Source organism: Stegodyphus dumicola, chromosome 8, assembly GCF_044657685.1.
Source record: "Stegodyphus dumicola isolate Sdum_Otavi_A_Nest chromosome 8, ASM4465768v1".
In the NCBI taxonomy this organism is placed as follows: domain Eukaryota; kingdom Metazoa; phylum Arthropoda; class Arachnida; order Araneae; family Eresidae; genus Stegodyphus; species Stegodyphus dumicola.
The window spans coordinates 91449160-91464194 of record NC_140775.1 but is presented as its reverse complement, the minus strand read 5'-3'; the positions used below and the strand labels follow the sequence as shown (position 1 = coordinate 91464194).

At 31.5% G+C, this 15035-nt stretch overlaps 1 protein-coding gene across 1 annotated transcript in view; it reads left to right on the top strand.

Annotated features, from left to right (window-relative positions):
- The window catches only part of LOC118191630 (uncharacterized), a 139051-nt gene that overhangs the window by 35613 nt on the left and 88403 nt on the right, over window positions 1-15035 (top strand). The window contains exons 10-12 of the mRNA XM_085823004.1: window positions 34-149; window positions 507-755; window positions 13469-13764. Of these exons, the coding sequence (XP_085679130.1) occupies window positions 34-149; window positions 507-755; window positions 13469-13764 (661 nt within the window). The remainder of the gene's footprint in view (window positions 1-33; window positions 150-506; window positions 756-13468; window positions 13765-15035) is intronic.

The following is a 15035-nucleotide window of genomic DNA, read 5'->3' as shown; positions in this document are numbered from 1 at the left end:
TAATGTTTATGTGAAATTTTCAAATTTTTCCAGGAACACAGTTTTGGTTTATGGAAAAACTGGTTAGAAATCCTTCCAAATGCAGCTTTGACTCTGATTCATCAACACGCTATCCAACATGCAATGACATCTTCAGAGCTATCTGGATGGTAATTTTATTTCCTTTTAATGGAATAATTAAGCAAACAGAAATAAAGCTATTCCACTGTGTGTGAGGGGAGGCAGTTTTTCATCCCCAATGCGTTAGTAATTTTTAATCATAACAATAATTTTATATAATATGAATGATTTTTAACTAGGATTTAGAGTTGTTCATGAAAAGATGTGGGCTATTAGTTATTGATACAATTATCAATACGTAATTCGTCAATTGATTCAATTTAGAATTAAAAATTCTAGCTCAGAATGCCTTTTTCATAATATAAATAATTGATTTGTTGTTATAAGTATTATTGTAACTAGTATAAATAAGACATAAATTCTTTCTGAAAATATTTTCTTTGTAGCTCATGGATTGTGGCTTCATCACTGAAAAGCAGAGGAGAGGGCCGCATCAGCTTCTATTTCTTGAAGTTTCTTCTTGAAGCTTTATTAATTAGTATGATTGATGATCCGCTGGAAAAAGACTTAGAGAAAGCTCTAAATAACAGCATGTTAAACTTTTTTGAATATACCGTAAATGCCTTAAAAGATTTACATGGAAAGTTTGATGTTCAAAGTATAGATATGGCAAGTGAATTATATTACATGCTCAAGTAAGGAAATACGTGCCTAAATTAAATGCTGCTTTTGAATATGTCCTTGTTTTTAGTAAAGTAATATATTCATAAGAATGGGTGGTCATAGTTTTTCTAAATTTCAACGAAGAATAGTAAGTGAACTGAGGAATATATAAGTTTGCGTTATGTACAAAATTATGTAACAACTGAAACAGCTCTTTTGACAAAATCATCAGATTTTTAAAACTCTTCATAATAGGTTTATTGTACGATAAATATAATATTCTGCTTGATATTTAATTTCTCATCTTTTTTTCTCTATCTTCTGTCAGATCTGTTTGTTTCTATTCTTCACGCTATTTTTCTTTTCAGGTATTATTGCCCTTATAATCTATTATTTACAAAATTTTGATGGGCAAACATGGCCTTTTACCAACCTTCATATAAAGAAATTCGGGAAATGTTACTTGAATCAATTTTTTGATCAACTTGATTTTAAGTCATATTTCTGCCCCTACATACAAACAATTAATTTCGCAGAAGTTTGTAAAACATGTTTATGTAAGAAAATTACACAACATTGTTGAACTTCAAAAATGAATTGAAGTATAAAGACAGTAATTTCCATACTTCCATGGAACACATGGATGAAAGACTGAATATTATCTGGAATATATAATGTACCATAAAAGAAGTACGTACTGAAATATTTTAAAATTTAGTGTACGTATAAAAACATTAAGGGCCAATTAAAATGATTTAAAAAAAGAAACTATTTCCAAATTAAAGTTAGAAGTTTGTTTTCATATTTCATTGATTACACACACACAATACACAAATGTATACATACGCGCACACACATATATAACTGAATTTAAATAATATTGTAGATTAGTTCGAGAATTAAATCTTTTACATGTTTGCATTTTTTAAAATTATTTTAAATTATTTTGGCTTTTTTCCTTTTTTTAGAATTTAAATTTGCTTTTTTACTTTTATACGTATTTGTTGAGAATTTAAATTTGTTTAAATTTAAATTTCATTCCTTGCAGCAATAGCTCAAAGAATATTTAATTCAATATGTATTTAAATTTAATTTTTTAATTAAACTCAATTTATTCTTATGAAACAATATACATATAAATATATATATATATATTTACGCATATGTAATGAAAATAAGCATAATTACTGGTGAAGTGGTGATCGAATGACTCTTTTGACATAGAGAGATTTTTGGCAGTCGTTGTAGTATTGTAGTTGGGACAGGGCCGTTCCTATCGGGCTGCAGCGAGTAAAAGTATGCGGTCGGCTAAAATCTGGGGAGGTCGGACTCTCGCTATACCAAGACTAAATATTTTAAATCATTAAATTCATTGTAAGTACTTGTCATATGTAAGTGCTTTTTATACAATTTGTCACATGTAAGTACTTAGTGAATATGAAATAAAAATTTTATTACTCATTGAGCAATTTTTTTTTTTTTTAAATTTGTGGGCTGCAACTCTAGATAAGTACGCGAGCAGCCAATGGGCTTGGAACAGCTCTGAGTTGAAATAAAATTTAGGATAACATACAGTTGACATTTTTGACTGTCTATCGCCACATGAATCGTCACAGGAATGATTTGCAAACAAATGTTCCGTAAGTTAAAACGTAATTTATTTTTGAACATTCTTAAAAGATGTTTTTCCATATCACCACATTACGGCGCCGAATAAGCAAACCAGGATTTATCTATGATGTACCACATTCCTGAAACAATAGGAGGAAATCAAGCAGCGACCAGACGATGTTAACTTTTGCAAGCGAGAAGAAGCGAAAAGGCGAAAAAGGGAGACCGAAGAGAGATGACCATAAAATGATATACTATGCAGCAAAGATCTTTTATACCAAGAAATGCTTACATTAAACAGATTACATTTCGCATCACATTTCAAGAATATTTACATTAAGCGAACTGAATTTCAGCTATGTAACAGATTAATATTCAGATGCTGGGTTAATATTTCATTGCATTCAGGAATACAAGAAATTTGACCGAGATATTTAATTTCAAAATTTGGGCATATTTGACGTCATTAAGCGAATTGAATTTCATATATATATAATATATTAATATTCAGATGCTGGGCTGAGTTTTCATTGCATTCAGGAATAATTGCGCAATAAAGATCAGATGACGGACCACTTTTCAGAATTACAGCAAGTAAGGATTATATTATAGTTTTGCTATTTTTAGAAGGAAGAGAGGAACATGTTCAAATTTAAAAGAGGTGATAAAGGGCAATTTTTAATTTATTATTAGAAAGTTATATATTTTTTGTTTTACATATATATATATATGTGTGTGTGTGTGTGTGTGTGCATATATATATATATATGCATATATATATATATATGCACACACACACGCATACACTGTGTCTAGAAAAGTAATTATCATAAAAAGGTTTTACATACGCTAATATTTAATTTTACATTTTGTAATTTAAAAAAATATATAAAAATTACAAAAACCTAGTTTCCCAAAACCTATATTTAGAAAGTTATTAACCCCATACAAGAAAACTGACCGAGATATTTAATTTCAAAATTTAGGTATATTTGACGCCATTTTCCGTTTGCCTGGATAGGTCAGTTAATAAATAAATTACAATAATTCAAGGTTGATTCCCTCCACAAATGCTACTTAATGTTATTCTTTCGTGATTAACTACTATGTGACATTTTCTTTAATTTATAATTTTATTGCAACTGATATGTCAAAAAATATTCGGGGAAGGGAATTTGTAAGTTTTCAAACGCTAAAGATATATTACGATACGAAGTCCAAAATCCGAACATCCAATATTCAGAATGATCTAATGTCTGGACCTGAGAATCATCAGCACACCAGAAAGGAAAAAAAAGCCTTTCCATGGTAAAAAATTTAGAAATGAAGATGATGGCTACTCAAAATAAGCAAGTGTGCCATAAATGCGATTTTGCTGCCGATAAACTGAGATTTCTGCATGTCACTTTCAAACATCCGCCTAGCCAGCAAGTAAGGGTAATAGCACTACATGCGTGTTTCTCAGTCTTATGCCCTCAAGCATTATGCGTACTTGGTCCAGATGAGAAGCCTCCATATTCGGTGGGTCAGGCAGTCAAAGGTCCCCAAGAGGTAAGGAAAAGGTTATGGAAATCATGCTACCGGCTCCAGGACTTCCAAACCCTAGACGGCAGATTTAAAAAAGTTTTTCTCTAGCCACTGTTGAACTGGGCAACCGACGTCATCACTCCCTATGGCTCAGAGACCATAGTGGTGGGAACATTGAAAACCTGGAAGTTTGGTTGGTTGTCAAGATGCTCTTACCAGTACTATGCGGGAATACTAGTAAATGTCGGTCACTTAATCTATCAATAATGAGAAGCATTTTTCTAAACTGATATCTTATTTTTTGTTACAAGCAAATGCAAACATTTCACTCTTCAATTTGCGTATGGCCACTATATATAATCTCCAATTTTAAAAATGAAACACCTCAATTTTTGCTGCACAAATATCATACCTTTTGCATTTTATTTTATTTATTTATTTTTGAGTTTAAAATTTTGTTATATATAAGTATAAAGGAAAATATAACGTAAAAGTTTCATAATTTTCCTAATAAAATTTATAAATAATCAGAAACATGAATATTTGCATCATTTAAATCATTTTTTTTTATCTGGTAGTATATGTCTGTCAACCACCAATTAAGAAAATAAAGGCCAGATAAAGAGTTTTGCAAACACGGTATGCGTGTGTGTGTAGATATGTATGTATGTGTCGGCATCAAAGTTCAGGCATGGTTTTTGCAGATTGATAAGTCTAATTCAAATGAAGAGGCAAGTTGATTTAGTTTTTAATGGTACATCTTTATTCCATAGCTTTTATTCAATTATCACTGTAGATCATTTATTCGTTACTAAATAAGAGTATTTAAACTTTAATGCATCATAACTTATTCTAACAAAGAGAGCAAGCGCAGTAGCGCAGACCCTAAAGGCACAGAGAGAGGAAAGCTTCTGACGCAAAATGGCGCGCATTCGTTATTTATAGTAGCGGTTACGTAGTAGGCTAGCAAATTCTAGAAGGTACTGGTCTAGGGAAAAGATCCTGAATTGCAATTAAGTAATTGAATTGAAGTTAATTAAAGTTTGCGCATTCGCGAAGAGCTAAGCTAGCGTATTTTTCTTACATTTTTCATATATATATATATATATATATATATTAGGTCATCATTCAGCAGTTTTTTTATGATAAATGAAAATGAAGTAGTACAGAAACGTAAGACAGATTCATTGAATTGCATATATAACCTTTTTGTTTCATGACTTTTTGAAATCTCTCTGACAGCTGGAAAATCCTTTTTTTGAAAAAAGTTCATTCATTACACTGAGGCTGTTCACACATTTTTTAGACGATGTATATTGTATTCACAAAACTAAATTGCATAAAATTCTTGTGTTTTAAATGTTCTATTTGACATCCCTTATTCTGAACTATCTTTTTTAACTTAATATAGACCAAACTTCGAACCACTGCTTTGTTAACTTACTTAATATGGAGTCTATTTGACATCCCTTATTCTGAACTATCTTTCGACACCGCAATTTCCAGGATAATAATGCCTTTTGAAGTGGCAGAAGAGGTATTCTATCCCATTCCTCCCGATCAGCTTTCCAGAGTCCTGTTAGGGTTTTGGGACAACGTTTGGATAATGCAGTTTTTAAAAGTCCGAAAGCACAAAAATCCATAGTTGACACATCGGGAGATTTAGTAAGGATATCAGCCTTGATACCAGTTTTTTGTGCTATTTCTTTTAGGAAATTTACGGTGGATTTTGATGTGTGACTTCTAGCTTTGTCCTGATGGAGCCTCACAGATTGATGGCACTGTGGGTAAAGCGATGGTATTTCATTCAGAAAAATTGGCGATAAAATATGTTTCTGATAGTATTTGGAGTTAACCTTGACATTTTTTTGCACTCTTTTTATTTTTAACTTGTCATTATAAGAAAAACCAGCAACAATCATGAATCCCTTAGAAAAACTTTCTTTCGATTCTTTGAACCATGTACTTAAAATTTTTTCCCCTTTTATGATAATAAATGGCTCTTTTTTTGTTACAATCATTTAAATACACACATGCTTCATCTATTGGGACAATTGTTTTCCATTTTTCTTTGGATAAGTGTTTCTCATATAGAATTCTGCAGCAAAGGAATCAAGAATTTACTTCCAGTTTACCATAACTGCAAGAACGTTTGGGTGGCAAATAGTATTTTCCCTTTTTTTCTTTTGAAACAGAACAGCGAACTTAAAAATAACAAAAAATAGCTTCACTGTTTAGATAACTGCGCAGTGCACACATCGTTCTGGAAAACACCAGTATCTCATCCCATAAATATAACTTCTAATCATTCTGTCCTTAATTTTAGGGTATTATAAGAGCTTTCAAATGTCACCATGCAAAAGATGTTCAATAAATGATGAAGAGAATTTAATTTTGTGAAAATGCAAGCTCAATTCAGGGGGTTAGCGTGTCCTGCGTTGAGCGATATGCTTTGGAAGAAGACGATGCACATTGCGTTTTTTCGCTTTAAGATTTAAATCAACGTTTATCATTTTGTTTACAGTGAACACCGAGCATTTTAATGATTTTGCACCTGTCCTTTGACTAAAGGGATTTTCTTTTAACATTAAACAACGTACCTTTGCAGTAGTCGAAGATGTCCGTTTTTTCCTTGGATACTTGTTTGGAATTTTTGTCCCACTTTTGAGGCTCCAATTTGACGTTTTTTTCCTTTCTTGTTGATGATATTACCTATCGACGCTTTAGATATCACAAAACCATGACTCTCAAATCGTTTTTGGATAACGAAGTATGCATATTTCTCTTCGGAAAAAGCGTAAATGTAGCCTTCGAACCACTGCTTTGTTAAATTCGTCATTTTTAATAAAAACAAAACTTTCAAGCCACAGACGATAATTTTGACTTTAAAAAAACATAGTACAATTGCAATTACTTCTTTTGCAGTAAACGCCTTTTTATTAACGCTTACCAAAATCGTCTAAAAATGTGCGAACAGCCTCTGTATTTATTCGTAAAGAAGTTAAGAAAGCGCTTTTGTCAGGCTTCAAAAGAGTGAACTCAATGCCGTTCAGAGGATTTTGAAAATGCAAAGAGGCAAATTCTAATGGATGAAACACAAAACGCCCCAGCCATACTCTAAGTCTGTTTGACATTCGTCGAAATTTGGGCCGAGCATTGTAATAATAGAAGACATCCCCTCAATGGTTTGTTAATTCGGAGAACTTATCTTTAATTTCTGCTTTTAAATTTTCTATTTGAAAACATCATTTTCTCAATTTATTGCCTCTTTTGGTATTAACAATCGATAATATTATGCAGTTGCTTTGCCATCCCACCTTATGTAAAAAATTAGTTTTAGGGGTGCAGCTCCACTCCACTCTCCAGTAAAGGAGATTCTTTTAGCTTACTTTATTGCTACTGTTTTATATAAGATCCAATTCTTATCTCCATTAATCAGCCATCTAAAAAAAGTAGTTTATTTCTTTTCATCAAATAATCGCATGCCTGTACTCGAGCAAGCATATACTCTACGTTATGAACCCTTCAAGCATTTTGACTTTTTAAAAATTTTTTATTGAATATATAAATTCCTTGTGCACCACATAGTATTTATTACATAACGCTTACAGAGGTAAGTAAAAAAAGTAAACAAATGCAACAACACAACACAAAATAAAATAAACTTACAAATTCACAGATGACACGTAAGAGATAACTATACAAAAGAAAGAGAATGTCATTTTATCTTGAACAAATACATTGAGAGGAAGAGGAAATGTAATATCACAGAGTTTAACTTAGAAATAGTTCTTTTCTTCCTTCCGTAAGATTGAACAGTAGAATAACACATGTTTGACATTTTTTACACTCCCCCAAAGCAACAGGAACACAAGTCTGTATTAGACAGCTCAAATCTCTTCAGATATGAGTTGAAATTACTATGTCCAGTTAGAAATTTAGTAGTTTCGAAATTGCAGAAAAAGTTTTATTATTCATTCGTGAGGAATGGAAGGAAGAAATAATTTAGTCAAAGAGACAGTACTAGAATTTCTGTGTAATTAATTTCACTTGAGTATTGTTTCATTCCTACTTTTTTGGGGGGGAATGACTTCGGCAGTATCATTGGAGTATTAACCTGAACCTGAACCTGATTTGTCAACCAATCACGCCTTTCATTTCCTAGATTGCCAGTGTGGTCACGTGCATGAGAAAAGATGACATCAACACCTTTTTTATTAAAGTCTTTAAGAATGGTATGAGAGGTGACAATTAATTTATTACATGAGAGGATATTCGTAAGAGAATATAAGGATGAAAGACAGTAAGGGATAATAAGAAATTTAGCACTTAAATTTTAGCAACAAAAGTTGTTATTTTCGCTTTGCTTAATTTCGCTTTGAAATTCCGAAATTCCCCCAAAAATGTCATGAATGGTGCTATTTGCGTAATTAATTCCAAAATTATCCTTTCAGTGTATCTTGACGCCTTTTCTTTCAGTATACATTCAATCTGAAACTAGATGCATCAGGAGTTAGCAGAAAGTCTGCAGTATAACAAATTGGAAGGCCATCCTTCTGTGCGAAATTTTATGTCCATAATCCTTGGAGGGTTAAAGTATAGGGTGACCAAATATCGTAGCTTATATACCCAGTCTTTTTCAAATGGAGGCATATTGTACTTTTTAAAATATTTAGTCTTAAAAGATATTTATCCCGCCGTCTTAACATGCCTTCGTGGTGTAGTGGTCAGCACACTCGGCGCGTATTCGAGAGGTTGAGTCCGTGGTTTGAGTCCCGGCGAGGGCATTGCTCATTTTTCATGTCTTCCGCATCAAAAATACCTAATATATTTACAGTGTATCTGAGTAGTTCCCGAACTGTATAACATAGACGAACATGTATAACATAGCTTCTTTTAAAACATCCTTGTTTACAAAAGATAATCGTCCAGAGCTAGCATCATCTTCAAGGTTAAAATTTCTGCACTTAATTTAAACTTTTCAAACTACCTTTGAACCTGTGTCATCAGAAATACCATTTTATCCATATATAGTACATAATTTACGAGCAATATGGCGAGCATTTTTTACTTTTTTAGAATAAAAGAGTTAATTATGATGAAAATGAATTTTTTCTTTCTGATTTCTTCATTCTTAGTACTACGCTGAAAAAGAATTATGCCACAACACATGTTAGAATAGCATTGAATGAGCATAAAACACAGTATTTAAACATAGGCTTCAATTAAGGTTACTTCTTATCAGCGGGCACAAAATAATTAGAAAAAAAAACGCATTTTAAATTGAAAAACTGCATAACTTTCTGCATGACCCAATGTATTTAACATAAATTGTTATGTTCTCTTCATGAGCTGTTTATCAACGAAATGTGTTCAATAATTTATGACCAGTCTATATTTAATGAATTGAGTTTAAATTTATATAAAAATGGTAGTGTTCATATACTTAAATTTGTTACTATATTAATTTCTTTATTCCTTAAGAAGAGTTATGTTCTTTAATAATGATTTAAATTTTACTAATATAATGCTTTTGAATATATTTTGAAAAAATTATCTTTCATATTTTATGAATTTATTTTGTTTGCGTTTATTTAAGGTGCATGCATTTTCTGGAAGAGAAATCAGGCTTTACTTATTTGGATGCTTACAAAATTCTTCAAGTATGGTTTAAGCTGTTTAGAAACATTTCTGTGCAGTTTTTTATGTTACTTTTTGTGTCTTTATTTACCTATATTAACCAACTATATAAAAAAATTAATTACCTTTTTTACTTCCTTGTACAAAGTAAAGGAAGTATTGTAATCGCGAAAAATTTGGGGTACCATATTTCAACGAAAATATCCATTTTAACCGTACCCGAATCCATTTGAGTGATATTTGGGGGACACATCTGCACATACGGACAAAATAAAGTAGTCCTTTTTTCAAAATGGATTATAAAATGGATTCGGAGAAGAGATTTTTTTACGACGTCTGTATCTACGTACGTATGTATCTCATATAACTCAAAAACGATAGCGTTGAAATACACAACTGTAACATGCAGTTGGGTATTTGCCTTTCTCTTTGCAATCGGCCGTACTAAACGCACATATATCTATATACCTACCTACATATCTATATTTATACTTATTTATTGCCATTCTGATATATAATATATATTGCTACTCTGTTACCAGGATCGGTGAGCTCATTTTTTTATTCTTATATTTTGGTAAATTGTGCATCTTTTTTTATTGGTGAGAGAATGTTTGAAATGTAGATCTTTCATGGATTGAAGTGAATTAATATAAGGAGACAGTTTCAATTGCTTGATATAATTTCTAGTGAGAAAGCGTAATGATAATGAAATCCTGAGATATATTTCAGAATTTATAAATATGGCCATCTAAGTATAATGTATTTAGCATAGACGTTATCTCTAAATATAAGTATCTGTAATGATTGGGGAAATTTATTTTAACATTTTTTTTATATCCTATGATCTTTAATGGCAATCTTTAAAACAAATTATATCAGGATCTCATACATTTTATTTAATAAACGAAAAGTTTAAGGTTAAATTATTTTGAATTATTGCAATTGCTATATATATATAATTTTGAGTTATTGCTTGATATCTTGATGTGAAAATTTTACTTTTATATTATTGCACTATTAATTAAATTTTTGTGTTATCTTGTATTAAAAGAAAAGCTGTATAAGTTTTCTCCAGCAGTTCAACAACTTGAAATTCCACTGATCATAATAGTATCTTCAAGAATACTTGACAATAATTCTTACTATCGAAAAATTTGAATTTATTTGTAACACACTTAACTCATCTTTTTCTAAATTCCATTCATACATTATTACTAACATTTTCCAAAGCAATAACAAGAATTCTAATGCAATTCAAAATGTTAAACAGTTTCCAGAAATCAAGCAATGAAGTCTGAGAGACATTTGCTGCAATCAAATTTGAAGCATTTGTTGCAATAACGTAGGCGAAAGTAACACATGAATAATTTGCCTTACGTACAAGAATGTTACCTTGCCTGATATCGAAGAATATTACCATAGGCTGGACTAACAATGCTATGCTTGCAAGAAAACAATGTTCACATGGGGATTTAAATCTACTAAGTGTAACAGAATGCCAGGTGTATTATCCAGGAATAATATAATTTTGATGAAACCAGTCTTCAAATAAAAGTTGTGTCATCCATTGGCATTGGAGTGAAAATAAACTAGGCAGTGTATGCTGATTAACAATTTTGAATAATTTTCTAATGATAAATTAGAAATGGCTTTAACTTAAAAGCTGTGACATTACCATCAAGCAGAAAAGTTAATTGATATTCATAAGCTCTAAAAACTGGCATACTTTTTGCTGCTTTATGAATATAAGTTCTAAGGAACATGCATTCCCAAAGCAAAGCAATTTTTACAATAGAATTTTTTTTTCAGATTCTTTGTCACCATCAACAAATATGATATTAACTTCTACATATTTACATTTTACATGTTCGTTCTATGTCTGATCTAGCTACCGCGCCTGTCGCACAAATGTTATACTTTTGAAGTCTTTGCTTAAAGTATTCGAAGCAGCTGTACTATCTGTAAACTTTTAGCTGTAAAATTACTAGCATAATCTCACAAAGTTTAGAATAGTCACATTTTTTTAAGTAAAAGCTGGTGATCATGGCACTTTTTTACAGTTGGTCAGTCCATGTATTTAATAATTTTTTTCATTTCATGAATTGGTTTAGCTTTATTTAGTAATAACTTGGACTGCAGAGAAACAGATTCCTTTACATTATTATAAATTGTGTCCTTCAATGTGCAGTTTACATTAATCCTTTTTCCGACCATCATATTGTTTAATCACTTTCATTTATATGTGTAAATTGCCTTTCTTTCCTTTTTTAGCTTGTTGATTGCTAGGTGAATAACGATTTTCTTCTTGGAACCATTTTGTAGATTAATTAATCAGAGAATTATGCGAGCACGAAGGAAAAGATTTCCTGCAAAAACTGATGAATGTATACTGAGTGAATAGCGAGGTGAGGCAACAACTGTATAGTGTTGCCAAATCTAATTACATAAACTAATAAAGGGTGCCAAATTCAAATCTCTTGTTTAAATAATTCAGATATATTCTTTTATTTATTAAGAATTGTTTGTAGAATACGCTATTTAAGAATAGCCATAAAACTGGTCACTTGTAAGCAAATAGGATGCGAGTCCATGACTAGATGTATTTTATTATCCCTTTCATTACAAGAGCAATTAGCGTTCAAAAGTAAATAGTGTAATTAAAAAATCCGTACAACGTTTGTTATTCATTTATTATAAACAAATATATTAATTAAATACCACTTTTTTTTAATCTAGAACAATTTAATTCTAAAAATGCATATTGTTATATTCCTGTATATATATAGATATATATATATATTCCTTATCTAGAATAATTTTGTTTTAAAAATGCATATTTCTAATACATATTTCCATCACTTACTTCACAATAATGGTAAAAGAAATGAAAATTTTATAATGTATCTCTTAGCTGCTTTTTATTTTGTAGCAAATATAAAAAATTACTCAGTCAATCTTTAATTTCATAACTACTTTTTTATATTTGATCAGGGAAATTAAATTTTTTTTTATTTCAGTGAGAATCCTATAAAAAACACTTACTGTATTTTGTTTTTAATATGATAAAGATATACTTCATTGCAACTTTTGCAAGGAATAATGAAGTATGAACGTTTTAATAAAATAAAAAAATCTTTCAATTAATGACCTGATTTTTTTAGCGCAGTAGATAAAATATTTGGTGTAAATACTTACTTACGTTTTAATCTTCACCTGATCCAAAATTTTTGATTTTGAGTTATTGCTTTTGGAATTGATTTTAAAATTTGGAATGGAATTATTTCGAAATTACTTTTGAAATCTACAAACGACTTTGCTTTCTAACTAAATTTTAAACTGGCGTTTTGATTCGTCTGTAAATATATAACGGATTTCTAGCGCCTTCTTAGCATGCCTTCGTGGTGTAGCGGTCAACCCGCTCGACGAGTATTCGAGAGGTCCGTGGTTCGAGTCCCGGCGAAGGCGTTGCTCATTTTTCATCTCCTGCTTCGAAATAACCTAATGTCTCTACAGTGGCGCCGGAACTAAAAAAGATGGTGGATGATGATTCTCCACCACCAGGATTTGGCTGTTGGGTCCCCTAATTCCCAGTCGCCTTTTAAAAGGGGGAGTATATAAGGTATTTCTCCCGTCTTCTTAACATGCCTTCGTGGTGTAGTGGGCAGCACGCTAGACGCGTATTCGAGACGTCCGTGGTTCAAGTCGTGGCGAGGGCATTGCTCATTTTTCATCTCTCTTGCTTTGAAATAACCTAATGTCTCTACAAATGTTGTACTTAATTCATCTTAATCCATCTCATAATCTTAATTAAATGTTATACGAAAGTTGCTATTTATATTTCTGTCCTTGACAACAGTAAGTGTTGCTAGGCGACCGCAGATGATTCCAATCGAAAGTTTGATATTTTTAACCATAACTTCTTCAGAACGTTTTGCCATTTTAGCGTGATATGTTTGATTTATAGTAAACTGAAAATTCATCTCGGGCAAAAAATAGAATTGTGTCGTGAACATTTTCGTGGAAATGTTTTTCATAACTTTCGACGTGCATTATCAAGACAAGAGTGCCTCGATGAACTTAATTCTTTGTACAGCGATAAAGCACCATCCTACAGAACTGTGAAAAACTGGTATAACGAATTCAGTCGTGGTCGACGTTCAGTCCAGGACGAATTCCGTGAAGGTTATCCAAAATCCGTTGTGCCGGAAAATATCGATGCTGTGCGTGAACTGATAAAGCAAGATTGTCATGTGACATACCGTAAGAAGAGGAATTAGTATGATAAGCGTCAATAAGATATTAACTGAAACATTTGACCATTAAAAAAAAAAAAAAAAAAAAAAAAGATTTCTTCTCGTTGGATCCCTCATAATTTGACAAACACTCAAAAAGTGGCATCAAAGGCTGTGCATAACATCTACACAGGTGATGAATCATAGATGTATGCATATGAGCCCGAAACAAAACAGCAGTCGACTGTATGGACCTTCCAAGACGAGCCAAATCTAATAAAAGTTGTTCACAGAAGAACCTGTTTCTTCAGCATCACCGGTCACACGGCGACAGTGGCATTAGAGCAGCGCAGAACTGTCGAGCTCTCACACATCAGCTCAAACAAAGGAATTTTCAACGGGCCAAAACATCGAATTGATGGGTCATCCGCCGTACTGCCCTGATTTTGCACCCATTGACTTTTTTTTTATTCCCGCACCTCAAAAATAAATTACGTGGTCAGCGATTTGTGACAGCCGAAGGAGCGGTTGATGCATTCAAGACGCATGTTTTGGAGTTACTTCGACTGGAGTGGGAAAAGTGTTTCGAAAATTGGTTCAAATACATGCACTTCATGGAGAATATTTGGCAAAACAATAAAACAAGTTACTGTCATAAACATTTGGTTTTTATTATTAGGCCAGAAATATAAATAGCAACAGCTGTAAAGAATGTTTTGTTACTTAATGGCTTAATATAACTAGTTTGTTTTTATTTTAAGTTAAAATAAACCATAAAAAATTTAGTAAAATTTTTCTGTATTTGCATTTCATTTTCAGTAGAATTTTATGAATAATTTATTCAGGAACATTCGGAAAATTGCTTAGAAAATTTTGCAAAACTGTCGGTCATGAGAAACTTAATCGTAAATTTTCGTTAAAAGCCCACCTTTTTCTAAAGTAGTTTTGGAATATATTGGCAAATTGTTTGCGCTACTAAAGCACATACTTATATGTATTGAAAGAATGGATAAAAGCGTGTCATGTTAATTTGCATTTTGTTCATACATAAATCTGTCATAGTTCAAAATCTGCTACATGTCTCTTTACCAATTTTTAATAACTTCAGTATGACAACTCACAATGATTAATAAACAATGGAAATAAATTTTCATGTTCTAAAGCATTTTCTTTTAGTGAAAGAACCTCATTTATTATTTCAAATTCTCAAACTAATTAATAAATAAATTCATTGGAAAATTTTGAAGAATCCTGCAAAACGTAAGTATATGTGAGGTATGAAAGTACACATGTAAGTTA